Raw genomic sequence first — 12,793 nt, 5'->3', positions numbered from 1 at the left:
CCGCTGCCTGTGCACCCCTCCCCACCCCTGCTGTAGCCACCAGAAGCCTGCAGCCATGCTGCCTTAAGGCCCTACTGCTGCCCCATATTTGGGAAGGCTAAGCCTCGTAGGCCCTGCCCTCCTTCCGCCACCTATGTTAACATCTCTCCCAGCTGTACAGTTGTTCCAGTAAAAGATATCACCAAACAAACTTTGCTCCTTGCACAGTTAGCAAAAGGAATGTGTGTTCATGAAATGGAGCACACAGTTCTCAGGGCATAAATCCTACTTATGCCACAGGTTACCAGAACTGCATGGTATGTCAAGGAACACAGATTCTGATTTTATGGGATGACCATTTCCCCCCTCCTCCCCCCAAGGCAAAAGTTAACTTTAATATATATTAGGAGTGAAGACAGAAAAACAAGAGTTGTCATCATTAAAAACTTACCATTTGCACCAGCTAACAAATATGTAAAGATGTTAAAACTCTGTCTACATTTAAGTTGTTGCCAACCCTGTCAATTTGTGATGGTGCAGGTGAGCTTACAGGAAAATGATTAAGTAGCAATAGGGTAGACTTTAGCCAGCTGATACATTTTAATATACATCTGGCCCTGTCTCCAGTAGAGTTTTAAAATATGCTAGTCAAAATGTACATACTAACAACTTCGGGGGGATCAAGCATCTTTTAGGCAAGCCTGTTGTTAATAATTTAGGATTTTCATTGTGGTAGTATCTGGAAGCCACAATGATGAACAAGACCCATGTGTTAGGTGCTTCAGAAATACGTAATAGAAAGATGGGCTCTCTCTCTCGCTCTCTCTTTTTCAAAGAGCTTAGATTCTGCAGCTCCATTAACTTTAGCAGGTATTGAGTTGGATTTGAGTTGACCCAGGATCTAAACCTGGCTGCTTTAAATGTTCAGTATCTATTCACCATGTTATAGGTTTGAAGACAGCCTTTGCAGGAATTTCTTGTATGTATCCATCCCTTACTGAGTTATCCAAAACTATGCCCAAGTAGCTACTATCTTGATCAGTGCAACTCAAACAATGCCCTTTTCTTAATGCTCACAGCCTCAGCCAACTGATGGTTTCAGTCAGAACAAATTATAAATTACAGTGCTTCACCCTCTTTGTACAGACTATCATCAGGAAGTTCTGTCTAACACAGTGAGATGCACTAACAGTTCTACAATGACATGAGGGTGCTGCCGTGAATACTAGTACAGGGCTGTTTTTTGTTTTTGACATAGTGTGAAATCCTCATTTCAGTGCTAAAGGTATACAACTGTCTTGGAAAGACCTGGGAGGTCACAAACAACCCAACTTTTCTAATGCCAGCAAATAATCAAAATGTACAGCCCGGTAAAAACATACATTTAAAATGGACTTTTCTATACTGTTGTTTCCTACCTAATACCCATTTGCTTTCACAGTATCTCTGCACATTAATTTCTAGGAGGTTGCTGATGAGATTATATGATCACAAGCATAGCTGAGTTTGGATCCCACCCACTAGAGGAGATCAACCCCTGGCCTGCAGGCCAGATCCAGCCCCTGCTGCTGGGTCAACCCGTCTCTGGGGCTCCCCATGGGTCTGAAGATTTGGCAGTGAGGGAGCAGTGACAGCACTTCCCTCCTGCTAAATTTTTGGACCCATGGGGAGCCCTGTATGCTGGATAGTGTGACCTTAGCCACATGGTGGATCAGGCATTTAGGGTGCCACAGGGCCCAATTTCAGCACATGGGCCTCAATCCTAGCAGGCAGGGGACAGTGTGGGGCCCAAGGGCTATATCCCCATACATGTGGGCAGCCCAGGGCCCCAATCCTGGTGTGCAGGGTGGCATTGGCGATGTGTAGGGGGTGCATGTGGGTGCATGTGCACCTCCTAAGATTGGCCGCACACCCCCTGGAAATGCCAGCTGCAAAACTGGAAGCGCCGGCAGAAGTGTACTTTCGGTTCCACCAGATTTGCCACTAGTGGTTCAGGGCTCGGTGATCAGCCACTGGGGGACCCCTGCCCCCCATCAGTGATCTGGTGCAGGGGTCAGACTCACGAGGCATCAGTCACCCATGCAGGGCGGGGCAGGAGCAGTGCTCTGGGGCTCAATTTCAGTGCCTGGAGTGGAGCAGGATACTGGGACACAGGACTGGCATGGGGCCCAATCTGGCCTGAGGCCCAGACCTTCACTACTCACCTGGCCTGCAGGGCCAGAGGACTGACCACTGACATACACAAAATATTCACTTTTAACTTGAGGGGCAGGTGGGATGTAAAAGAAACAGCAAAACATCAACATCAGCCATTGAAGTTAGAGGTGGAATACATGTTTTAGGGCTTGTGCACACAGCAAGTTTACAGAGCAGGAAGTACTAAAAACTGTGTGAAATGAGTGAATATTTGCAAATATATGCAGAACACTTGCCCAGATTCATGAGCAAAAAAACCCCAGCCGGATATAGTATTCCAAATACGCTGTTATATTTAGCAAATAAATTACTTCACTGGCTTTCTTATCAGGTTTTAAACTGCTATTATACCCCGAGGCCAATCCTTAGCCATTTATATTGTCACAGACCAGCTGCAGATCTTCTTATTATGTTTGCTGGGCCCTGACCTAAAATAGGACTTGCTAAGTAAAACTACCTTGCATGATAGACTGACCATGAATTGTGCATTTTATCTGATGCTTTTGCTTCTGTAAAATGTTGCACTTGGTTGAAATGTTGTTACAACAGTAAAATTCACAGTGCCCTAGATTGCAAAGGCCATGCCTGGCAAGAATTGGCACCTCCACAGAGGGGCTGCTGTCATCAGGCATCACTCCATAGGCTCCACTTCACAGGCACAAATGTTCACCTTCATAGAGCAGCTTGTGGGATCATGATCTCAAGGTGGCTTGTGGAGATGAATCTGTGGGAGAAGATGAGTTTTCTTTCTCTGTCTTGGTTTCTTATCAGAGTAAATTTATGAGGCAAAGTAGCTTCCTGAGGACCAGGATTTGATTTTGGATTGTGAGTCCCATAGGAAGGAGTTAGCATGCTGTTTTACCACCTGTGTATAAATAAATCTAAGTTACACTTAGAATACACTTGCATATCCCATCACTAATTTCTCCTTTCTTGGTGGCTGCCCTGTCAGACACTGACACCTGATACGTCTTAGCAAAGCAAAGATACTGGTGTCAAAACTGGGTACAGGTGTTAGAAACAGCAGCACCAATACCGAAGCCAACTCAGGTTCATTCACATCACTCATGGTCATTAAGATCCCAGGACATTTCAATGGACAGGGGAGTATTAATCCTGGTGTTCCTGGGCAAATTACATTCTGGGAAATTACAATACCCATTTAAATTCTTCCTTCTATTCTAATTAGTCCTGATGCTTTTCTTGACCCACTGTCCTAAGCTCTGGTGCACTGTTTTTAAGTACTGCAGCAACTGTATTCCACCTTAAAGATGGGTGAAGTAATCCTTTAATTTGCAGGGGTGGGGTGCCTTAACTAGTTAATGTTTGGAAGAGCATAGAATCAGAAAATTAGGGATGGAAAGGGCTGTGGCATCCAATAACTCAATCAAGCGAGGATCACTCCTGTCTAAACCATCCTAGGCAAACATAGGCTAATGTTTGTCTAACCTATTCTAAAACTGTCCAAACAACTTCCTTGCACAACTATCAGACACAATTCCTGACAACATCAAAAAATACCCAGACTTGCCACAACTAAAGCAGGGGGATGAGGGCACTGTAAGTATCTTGCACTACAAGAAGAGGAAGCAGATTGCTGAGAGCTCCAAAGAAGACCTCCCTACTACAGAGGAAGGCAAAACACTGCACAGTCCATGTCAGTCTGAGCATGCAGTAAAATTCCTTTTAATCCCAAATAGGTTGTCAGTCTGACCCTGGATGAGCAAGACCCTGTAGCCAGGAACCTCTGTTTTTCTAAGTCCCAGCAGGACCATTGGTACACCCCAGTCAAAAACTCCAGCCTTGCCTGCAGCCAACACCTAGGGCGCTTGTACATGTGACACCATTGCCATGGACACATGATGAAAATGTCACTTTTTGTGGCTTAATAGCATCACGCTGTACACATGCAAGAGGAGGGAAGACTGCCTGGGCAACCCCAGGGGGCACCTAATGTGTCTGAGAAAAAAAAACTTTGCCCATATCAATAGGAAGCAAAAAAAAATCCTTCCTGGCCCCAAGCAGCAGCAAAAACATCTGGGAGGAACCAAATACCCTCCAGTCTACAGCAGAATTCTTCTCATGATCTCCAAGAGATGCATGCGTGTGTGAGGGTCTCCTGGGCTTCCAGCTGTTGCTCTTCCAGCTGTTGCTCTTCACAGTATACGCCAAGCATTACTACTCCTAAATTATCTCTGATTAATGAGTGTCCAACATCTTCTTGAAAATGTCCAGTGAAGGAAATTACGCAATTTCCCTAGGCAGTGTATTCCACTGTTTCCCACTTCTAGCAATGAAGTTTCTCCTCATATCCAGTCAAAACATACTTTGCTGCAATTTTAAACCATTGCTACATATCCTGTCTGCAGTGAGGTAGAAAAGGTTTTCTTTATAGCAGCCCTTCAGATATTTGGAAACTGCTGTTATGTCCCCTCTTAACTGCCTTTTTCTGTAAGATGAACATGCTTATTTCTCTCACTTTTTCCTCATTTGACTTGCCTTCCATGGACATTATCATTGTTGTCACTCACCTTTGGACCCTCTCTAACTTTCCTATGCTTCAGTGGGGCACAGGACCACACACAATATTCTAGATGAGGCCTAACCAGCACCTAGTAGAGTGACACTATCGCCTCACCAATCTCACACCTAATATTCTTGATGGTGCATGTTGCAATTTTCTGATGAAAGATATTACAAAAATCTGAAGTAACTTGTATGGCTTCTTACACAGTCTCCAGGATTTTGAAATTCTCGCATTAGTATCCCATTTGTACACCAAGAAGATGAGAGTTATGATTTAATTTGTAAGGAAAATACAGGAGGGAGACAGTTTTGCGGCTGCAAGTGAGTTTGAACTAGCAAAGCACATTTGACACACATGTGAAGCTATAGCAACTGGTAAAGCACTGAGATGCTCATTGAAGGATACAGTGTAATCTCACTGATTAGATTAGATTAGCTGAAGGGGTAGTTGGGGATCTGCAGACAATTGTTAAGACTAACTGCAACTGAATACTTGGGTGATAGATCTGACAGGAAATAATTTACAAAATATTAAGTAGCACTGAAAATGCTTAAAACCTGGCAGCAAAATGGGAGTTAAATCTCAGAAGCACCAAAACATTTATCCAAATAATGGATAATTCTAGTTCTGTCATGTTTGTTGCTTAATGTTTTTCGTTGCTTCTTTGTGGTTTCCTTTCTAACCTGTCCCTTTGCATTAAAAGTGCTAGGAAGCACAATGTGCTTCAGTAGCTAATTAGACACGGTGTTTGTGCCGACATCTTGTAGTATGTGCTATCAGGAGTGCTCCACTGCCACAGTTTTCTCATGAAGTTCAGACTTCTGGTGTGTCAGCATCAGAGCTGCCTGCCTTATTTGATACAAAACATGATTAGTTTCAAGCTCACCACTTCTCTGAGCACAGCTTAAGTATTTACCATGAGTCTCTTAATACTTAAGAGGAATAACAAATCCTCTGCTAATTCTTCTTGACATTGTCATTACAGGACATAAATGCTTCAATGACAAACAGCACAGTGACAAGCAAACCACCTGTGACGCTGCGGCTTGTTGTCCCTGCAAGTCAGTGTGGGTCCCTTATAGGGAAAGGTGGCTCCAAAATCAAAGAAATCAGGGAGGTAAGTTGTCAGACTCTGGGTGAGCATGCTAAGTAACTGTGTGTGGCTCCATGTCCCAATGTAGCTATTTAAAGAGGGTGTTTTAGGAATACAAACACATGTCCCAGTTACTCAAGAATATGAGGAAATTGAAAGTAAATTTATTCCAGAGAACATTATTCTAGTGCAGTGGTCTCCAAACGTTTTTGATCGCGCACCTCTATCAGTAAAAAATTTTTGAGCACGCACCCCTAATATATATATTCATATAAATATAAATATAAATATAAATAGAAGTTCTAATATTTTCTTCCTGCACCCCAATGGATCGTTTTGCGCACCACTTTGGAGACTACCGTTCTAGGGTACATGTTGTGTCCCATACCACCATCAGCTTTGCTCTCAGTGCATATACATGAGATGTTTACCAATTGAGTAGTCTAATTAGCTCTGCAGTAAACATCTTGGCATCTACATGTGCAGGGCTATTAGTGAACTAATTAACTTTGCAGCAAGGTAGTACTTGTAAATATAAGTACTACTCTGTTGCAGAGCTTTTTACTCCGCAAAAGCGCATGTATAGACACTGATGCAGCTTGCTGGGGCACAAGGATGCTTCAGTGTGGGGGCTACCAGCCAACTAGCTCTTTACTAGAGCACCTTTGTGTCCCAGCCAGCCCCTTCTCAGCGCATTGAGGGGGTCAGAGCAGCCCTGGGCTTGCAGGCTGACTCCCCAGGCCTCCTGACAGCCAGAGCTGTTCCAACCCAGTTCAATGTGCTAGGTAAATATGCATATGTAAATGCAGTGCCCAGGAGCAATAAACTGGCATGATAAGCACCAGAGTTTATTGCATTGTATTACTATGCATGTGTAGACATACCCTCTAAGAGCCACATGCCCAATGCAAACCTATTCCCCTACCACATGCTAGCAAGTCACAGCTCCTACTTCTAGCAGTCAACTTGGCTGGGTTTGTTGAGTGTTTTCTCCTTACTACAGAATATGGTGTAGACTCTTACTACAGAGATTTCACTGGGGAGTAAAATCCTGGGTAAATTACCCTGAAGTAAATGTGTCGTGTATCTACACAGAAAGTTATTACATTGTATTAATAAAAGTATTTGATGAATATAATGCTCAGGGGGAAAAAAATCAGTGAATGACAACAAGGAGACAAACACATCTATAATCTCCTGCCTTCATGAAACCGAAGGATATACAGTGAAATGTAAATAGAATTGTGTGTTCCGTGGTACAGTTAACTCTTTACAAAGTAATGAATGCTTAGGGAACAGATCCATTTTAGGAGAAGAAAGAAAACAAGATGCCATGTTGCAAAGGGCTAGTTTAACAGAAGAATTGTTTCTTCAAGTTTCTTTCTAGGTGTTAAAAAAAATCCAGAAATACCTCAAAAGATCCGTGTCTGAAGTGTTGCTTATCATTTCCAAATCTACACATTTCAGTCACAACCTCTTTAGCCAGAAAGCACCAAGTAGCAAAAAGGGACACTTGTCAAGGTTATTAGGCCCAAAATTTGACACATCTTTTTATTCTTCAGTTGGTTTCCTAACCTGTATTCCCACACTCTTCCAGTTCACCCTAGCTCTAATCTTACAATTTCGCAAGTAGCTTAATTTCACATATACTCACCCTGGGAAACTAATATAAACATTTTAAAATCAAATCTCATTCTTGGGACATCCACTCAACATTAAATATACTATGCAGTAACGAACTTTCCTCTAACCACAAAATGCCAAGATAGTTGTGCAATATCAATTTTAAATATTATATAGTAATACACCAACCCAATACCTGCAAATCAGACAAAGCTGTAGCAGAATATTTTGAAAATGAGACAAATAAAAAAATATATCCCTTCTAGGAAGGGTTGTACCTAGATATGAAGAATTTTTTTCAGAAAAAGGAATTTCCATCCTGTGAAAAACTCCAATATTTCTGCATTTGTTTAGTCCTTAATCAGGACAAAGTATAGCTATCTTAAAAATTAAAAAAAGAGAGGAAAGTCATAGAATTTTCAATAAGGAAATTTTTATCAGGATGAAAAATTTTCTTTCTAAAATGCTGTTTCAAAATAGACTGTCTTGTTTGTTTTTGAACTTGACTATAAATCAATAAAAAACCTCAATGAAATATTTGCTCACAAAAGTTATGAAGCTGCATAGATCATCGGGAATACTTTTTCCAATGCAGTCTTTCAGTGAAAAATATTTGGACAGAATATTTTCTCTCTCTCATATTGAAAAATGCTCTTGTATTAAAGTGTTTGGCACTGGGAAAGAGTGAAAACATTTCTTTACAGATTGCACTGATTGCCTGAGCACTACTGGGTAGAATTCAACGTATTGTTTTGACCTTTAAAACAGTAAGAGCCAAATTCAGTTCAAATTGGTAAACCGAGGGTGACATTCTATTCATTCCTGATTGTCTGAATGTCCAGAGTTGGTCATCAACATGGCCGTCTAAGTGCCAAAAATAACGCTTATGCACAGGTTGGTATGCTATTTTTTGTACAGGTTGCTATGCCTTTTTTGCAAGGGAAGAAGGGAGTGCTTGCTTTCTCTCATTTTGCTACCGTAGCGTATGTCCAGTCTGAGCACATGCATATAGTTGCCCATATGCACAGGGCAATGCATCCATGGAGGTCAGAGGGGGTCCAGAACCCACTTCCCAGGTGAGTTCCCTAACTACTGCATTGTGAAGGCAAAAGAGTGACAGTCATACTTGTTATCCTTATGCAGGTCTAAGTCTAGTAATCATGGATATTGACCAACTCCACTTCTGGACAACTAATGTGGCTGCTTGTCCAGAAGGGTCTCATGTGGGTGATGGCTGCTACTGCACATGGGCTTTGCCCATCTATGTTTCTGGGTGTCTATGTCCAATACTTATGCCCAAGGGACATACGTATGGGCCCTGGCTATTGCTGAGCATGCTCTGTTGTCTATGTGAACAAGGATCTGCATCCAGGAGTAGATTGCCAAGCTTTGTGTAAGTGGCTTTTTCAGCACTTAGACAACCAAAACTTCCATGCAGACGACCAAATCTGGACACTTGGACAACAAGGAAGGGGACAGAATGTCACCCTAGGCCTAAATGAGATGGAAAAATACTTTGGACAATTTAATTACAAAATGCAGTCCAGACTACACCCACTTCAGCCACAGAACTCAATAGGCTCATTAATTAATTTAGCATCAGAGTTGTAGACTGCAAAGATTACTAATCACATTAGTTTAGGCTTCTACACAAATACAGAAACACCCCTTTGTGAACAGAGAGGTGCCTAACCCCTGCCCAGATGTTAGAACAGATTTGAAACCCTTACGTACATAGAGGGGCTTAATGTGTTAGGCATGCTCTGAACACACATGGCACACCACAAAAGCACTGCATTTATTATAGAATGCACAAGGCATGGATGCTCACACTCAAAAACACTGGTGGTGCTGCCTGCCTTTTGTCAAGTAGAGCACATCTACAGGAAGTGGGAGGCCTAGGTTCAATTTCTTCTTCAGCCTGAGGGGATTCAAACCCACATTTCCTACCTACCAGAAGCTTACCATAACCACGGGGCTCTAGAGTATTAGATATTCACCTCTATTCCTATTGAAGCTGGGCCACTGTACAGCTAAGCCTGGAACCAATGAGGAAGCTGGCAAGAGAGCACTGGATTGTTTAGCTTAGTGCTTACAACACTGAGTGGGCAGAGAGATCTGAGTTCCCATCCCATGCTCTGTATTATTTGTGATTCTTATCACTGGTTAACATAAAATTCATGAGCATAAGATATAAGCAGACCTGGTTACACTGGGCATATCTACATGAGACATTTACTGCAGAGTAGACTAATTAGCTCCACACTAAACATCTTGTGTCTACATGTGCAGCCCTATTAAACTACAGGAAACTAATTAATTCCACAGCAGGGTAGTACTTGTAAATACAAGTCCTGTTGCAGAGTTTTTTACGTGTAGACACAGACGTGGCTGGCTGGGGCACAAGGGTGCTTCAAAATAAAGGTGGCATGACAGATTGATCAAATTGTGGTGAGATTCCAAAGCATATTAAAGGACACATAATTGATATTCCAAGCTTAAACAGCACTACTGAACAGAAGCTGTAATGAGTAATTTAATCTATCTCTGGAAAGAAGAATAAGATGTGCTATGTGTGGCCAAAAGAAAACTAAGTTAACTCCTTGCTGACTGTCACAAAATCAATAACAGGCAAAAATTGTACATCACAAATCAATCAGAAATAGATTTTGTGCATAATATATTAATGTACTAATTCAATATGAAATGCATGGCTCTTTCCCATTAATTGAAAAGTTCTTCCAGAATTTTTTTTTAAGTTACACCATGGATAGTTTGTCCTCACGTCTTTTTCTGTGCATGCATGTTTTGACTAAGAATCTTTATCATCAAGAACCAATTTTTAAAAATGGTTTATATCCTGTTTATGCTCATTAATGAGCTAAAAGCTGATGATATGCATATTCTTCATCAACACAAATGATGATTTAAAAGAGTTCTTGTGTTGCACTGCACAATTGTGAGATCTTTCAGTGTATAAAGCAGCCCCAAACTTCATCAGAAAAAGTGCAGTCAGTCATTAATTCATTAAGGAATCAGCCATCCATACTGAGATTTATTAGGGAGGCTGATATTCTTCATATATCAGCAATTATTTTTATCATTCTTTTCTTAATGATTATAAAAGTCCTTCATTTCCCCCCCGCACCCCTCCCCCCCAATGAATCTAAAGTAGTCTCTTTTTCAAGAAACTAGAAGACTAACACAGGGTTTAAAATGCACAATTGATTTTTTTAGCTTCTATACTTCTTACCATAGAAATACTTGCCAATGTGGTTTCCATAGACAAACTTATACCCAGTGTCATCTAATTATCATGTGTATGCTAGCAAATGATGAGCATAGCTTAGATATGGATCTGCTTTATCATTTTATTATTTCTTATCAGTGAATAAATGGCTTGTAATGCACAGCTCTACTTTGCAGATATTAATGTTGGTTTTGTTTGTTTTTCTTAAGTCCACAGGTGCCCAGGTACAAGTAGCTGGGGATATGTTACCAAACTCAACAGAACGTGCTGTCACTATATCAGGCACTCCAGATGCCATTATTCAGTGTGTAAAACAAATCTGTGTGGTTATGCTAGAGGTAAGATAGTCCTTAAAAGCATTAGGCAGCCATAAAGATAATGTTTGATTTGCTTCCTTTAAATACCAGCCCCTTCTCTTTTAAACCCTGGTCTCGGAAGGGCGTGCACTCACCAAATCTGAGTGATTTCAAGAATATTTGGAAAGGTTCTGTACATAGCTTTTTTAAGTTCTCAGTACCACCAGATCTACTTATAATGTAGAAAACCATTCTGTCGTTGAAAAGTCAACAGGTCAGCTGGTTAAAAAACCTGACTTTAATCCTGTTGGAAGTTCTGAGCTACTAACATTTTATATTCACACAAAACAGAAATCAAGGATTTTTTTCCCTGAAAGAGAATATTTGGAAATGTTTCATTTCAACTGTATCAAAACCTTTTATTCCAATAAACTGATGGAATCAATGAAAACTAAGGCCGGGATGGAGCACAGAATGTATTCTAGTCCAACCCCCTGCTCAAGGTCGAGAATCCTTATTTAAACCTCCTAGACAAACATTTGTGTAACCTCTTAAAAGATTTGGGAACAAGCCATCACACACAGCTACCAGGCAAAAATGGCTAAAACATCAAAAACACTTTGATAAAGTCAGAGTGGTTTCATTTTGACTTTGCGTTTCAAGTATTAGGTAATATCATTAATATACAAGTCTGGATGTTTTGATGACCATATTAGAGTATAACGAGAATACTAAAGAGGTTTTTATGTTATTATAATACTTGGCATGATAAAGTTGACATGAAATGTTCTGACCTTATTAAAGCAAGACATTTCAATAAAGTGAAAATAAACTATTTCAGCCTCATCAAAAAGAAAGATTGTAATAATTTCCTGTCAAATAAAAAATAACAAAAGCATAATGTTTCTATAAAATGTTTCAGTTACATTGTATCTTCATATTTGAATGAAAAATGGCTTGCATAAAAAAATTTAACCAGTGGTGTGACATTTACCACACTTCAATAGCTGACATCCTACATTTATTTATTCCTTAATCTAAAATAAGGACAATATTATAGTGGTCACTACAGCATAGTAACTGTTGGCTGTTTAATAGTCTGCCTAATTACAATAAATGTATAAGGATTACTGTTATAATTAAGGGTGCAACAATAGAGATTTTTTGGGCCAATACTTAGTTGGTTTTTAATGAGCCATATCAGCCAATACTGATCCAATTGCTGATAGGGAGCTGGGCAACTTGGAAAACAGCATCTAGCTGGTAAGTCTGTTGCGGGGGAAGGGGCAAGAAGGAAGGGAAGAGGAGTGGGAGGGGCAGATCAAAACCTCTCCGGTGAGGGAGGGAGTGGGGCTGGGGCAGGGGTAGGTGCTGCACAGCCGGAGCAAGACATGGGATGGAGCTGCGAGCAGCTCATCCGGGGGCCATGGCGGGGGCAGCTCCCACTGCTGCATGCACCCCAGGAGGGCAGGGGGGCATGTGCCCCCAGATCTGCATGTGAGGCAAGGGTGGGCTGCTACTGCAGGCTGGAGCTGGGGCAGCTCCGGACACTTCCCAGAAGGGGGCTGGGCCGGGTTGTGCCTGGGGCAGGTGGGAGCAGTCCTGGGAGGGGGACTACGGGGGGGGGCTGCAGCTCTTGTCCCACACAGATCCAGGGGCACACACCCCACACGTAGATATGGGGTGGATGCAGTGGCGGGAGCTGCGCCCCCTGGTCCTCCCCAGACAAGCTGTTCATGGTTCCACCCCATGCCCCAGCCCAGCTATGCAGTGCCTGCCCCAGCCACACTCCCTCCCTCTGTCATCGCTGGAGCCTTGATATGCTTCCC

General features: G+C 41.8%; 2 protein-coding genes across 9 annotated transcripts in view; one reads left to right on the top strand and one right to left on the bottom strand.

The window, feature by feature from the left end:
* ZNF830 (zinc finger protein 830) overlaps positions 1 to 12,793 on the bottom strand; it is a 159,113-nt gene that overhangs the window by 53,071 nt on the left and 93,249 nt on the right. The window lies entirely within an intron of this gene.
* The window catches only part of LOC109291965 (poly(rC)-binding protein 3-like), a 316,506-nt gene that overhangs the window by 232,757 nt on the left and 70,956 nt on the right, over positions 1 to 12,793 (top strand). For all 7 annotated transcript variants that reach the window (XM_019509221.1, XM_019509217.1, XM_019509216.1 and 4 more), the window contains 2 exons: positions 5,688 to 5,819; positions 10,878 to 11,006. In XM_019509221.1, the coding sequence (XP_019364766.1) occupies positions 5,688 to 5,819; positions 10,878 to 11,006 (261 nt within the window). The remainder of the gene's footprint in view (positions 1 to 5,687; positions 5,820 to 10,877; positions 11,007 to 12,793) is intronic.

The sequence above is a fragment of the Gavialis gangeticus genome, unplaced genomic scaffold (assembly GCF_001723915.1).
Source record: "Gavialis gangeticus isolate Ggan-Ray unplaced genomic scaffold, GavGan_comp1, whole genome shotgun sequence".
Lineage (NCBI taxonomy): Eukaryota > Metazoa > Chordata > Crocodylia > Gavialidae > Gavialis > Gavialis gangeticus.
This window is presented reverse-complemented; position numbering and strand designations above follow the sequence as displayed.